Source organism: Chaetura pelagica, unplaced genomic scaffold, assembly GCF_000747805.2.
Source record: "Chaetura pelagica isolate M959 unplaced genomic scaffold, ChaPel_1.0 scaffold166, whole genome shotgun sequence".
Lineage (NCBI taxonomy): Eukaryota > Metazoa > Chordata > Aves > Apodiformes > Apodidae > Chaetura > Chaetura pelagica.
Window position 1 is genome coordinate 4,295,317 of NW_009953758.1, and position 2,132 is coordinate 4,297,448.

Below are 2,132 nucleotides of genomic sequence, written 5' to 3' on the forward strand. Positions count from 1 at the left end.
CGGGGGAGCAGGGCGGGCCAGCGGGCACAAGCCGCCCGGCAGCGCCTGCCCTCTTGGGGAAGTCCCTCCCGCTTGGCAGAAGGCTGCTGCCGGCTCCACCCCCCCAAGGAGAGCTTTGCTGCCCCCGATCCTGCCTGTGCTCCAGCAGCTCTGCTGAAGGCAGGGCTGTGACCCCCAGGAGGGGGTGTGAGTAGCCCCAGTGATGTCTGGGGGGGAGAGGGCAGTCACCGACCCGTGTCCTCTGGCACAGCAGGGCTTGGGAGCTACCACCCCATAGATGAGGGAAACAGAAGCACTTTAAGACCCCGGCAGCAGCCAGTGGGTCAAAATCTGCTCTTCAGCCAGGACTTGGGCATGGGGTGAGCTGCCTGGACCCACGGCTGGCACTGCCTGCCCCTCTGCCTCGGCTTAAGCCTGACCTGCTGGAGCAGAGCCCTGCTGGGGGAGCGTCCCAAGGTGCTGACAGTCTCTCCTCTGCAGGTGGATCATGCCAAGGTGCTGCACTACATTGGGGCAGGGGTGGCCTTTCCCACCAGCATGCTGTTCCTGCTCCTGCAGTCCATCCTCACCTACCGCATGGCCAAAACACGTGGGCAGTACTGGACTGGCCACTTACGTAGCATCCTCACCACTGTGGCCTTCGTCACCCTTGTCTTCAGTATCCTTAGGAAGGGTGTGGGGAGGAGATCTGGAATGGGCTGGCAAAAGATGGTCATTACAGGGAGTATGCTGCCCACATCTTCCATCCTTTGGTCTGGCAGCATGGCACTGGGCTGGGAGCAGGGCTGGGCAGGGGGCTGAGGCCAGGCAGCTCACTGCAGGAGTGGGCTGGGGGAGCAGCCTTACCACAGCCATGCTGGGCAGCCAGAGGTGTGGGGGCTGAGCTGGGGCAGGGATGCTGGTGGGCATCTTTCTGGGCACTGGGGTGCCCCAAACCAGCCCTGCCCTGTCTGCTGCAGCCCAGCCCAGCCACACTGTGGGCTCCAGCCCTGTACCTTGTAGAGTGGAAGGGCCAGTTAATTGTTGGGGTTTTTTAATGAGACAAAGGTGTGTTGAGCCCTTGGCAATGCAGGTTCCAAGTTACCTATGTGGCCAATGCTGAGTACAAAAGCACTCTGTGTGCCTGCCAGGTGGGTGCCTGGCAGCACCTCTACCAGCTGGGGCTCACCAGTGCCCACCTGCCCATAGAACAAAGGAGGGCTTAGGGCTGGGACCTCTCCTAATGGAATGGAGGGAGTGAACAGAGGGCTCTGCCCTGCACAGGTCAGGTCCCTGCCTCTCCAGCTCTCCTAGACCTTGATCTCACTGACAAAAAGCAGGGTACTGCTGGAGGCTTCAGCTGGAGGACTGGGTGATGCACGTGCCTTCTCCCCTCACCTGTGATGGCTCTGGCAGTAAGTTTCCCTAGACATCCCCAGTGGTGATGAGAGAAGCATAAAGAAGCTCTGTCAGCAATAGGACCAGGAGGAGAGGGAGCAGCACCCCTCTCTGGGCTGAGCCAGCAGGCTGCACAGAGGAACAGGGGGTGCTGCAGGGATGGAATGGAGCAGCCCAAGCTCTTCTACCAACGGGTTGGAGGGCTGATGAGTTTTAGCAACTTCAGCTGCTTCCCACAGGAGGATGAGAATCACCAGCTTGGTTTGAGGAAGAAGCAAGGGTTGTGGGGAGGGTGAGGCACCTAACTTGCCCTGAGGGTTGCAGGCTGAGTTCCCCCTGCCCCGGCCTCTTCAGTAAATCCCCACCTGGCATCAGTCCCATGATTTACTGAGGCTGGTTTGGGAACACGTGCCACCGCCTCGTCTGTGCCAAAGCCCTGCTGGTGATGGGGGAAGCATGCAGGGTTTCTTGGGTTTAGGGGTGGTGGTGTGTTTCCTGTGGACAGGGGCTGCTCATGGCCACCCCAGTGTGCAGTGGCAGTGGGACATGGTCCCTCATAGGGTGGTTGGGGTCCAGCTGTTCTTTCCTTGACAGCAATGCCCTCAGGTGGTGTGTTCTTCATCCAGGAGAGCTTTGTACTGCAGCATGTGGCCGCCTTATGTGAATGGATGTTCATCATTGATGTCCTGGTCTTCTACGGCACCTTCACTTTTGAGTTTGGGGCCATCTCCACAGAAACCTTCCTGGTCCTGCTG

At 59.7% G+C, this 2,132-nt stretch overlaps 1 protein-coding gene across 1 annotated transcript in view; it reads left to right on the forward strand.

Annotated features, from left to right (window-relative positions):
- TMEM150A (transmembrane protein 150A) overlaps window positions 1-2,132 on the forward strand; it is an 11,070-nt gene that overhangs the window by 8,696 nt on the left and 242 nt on the right. Inside the window, exons 4-5 of the mRNA XM_010000820.1 lie at window positions 434-658; window positions 1,984-2,125. Of these exons, the coding sequence (XP_009999122.1) occupies window positions 434-658; window positions 1,984-2,125 (367 nt within the window). The remainder of the gene's footprint in view (window positions 1-433; window positions 659-1,983; window positions 2,126-2,132) is intronic.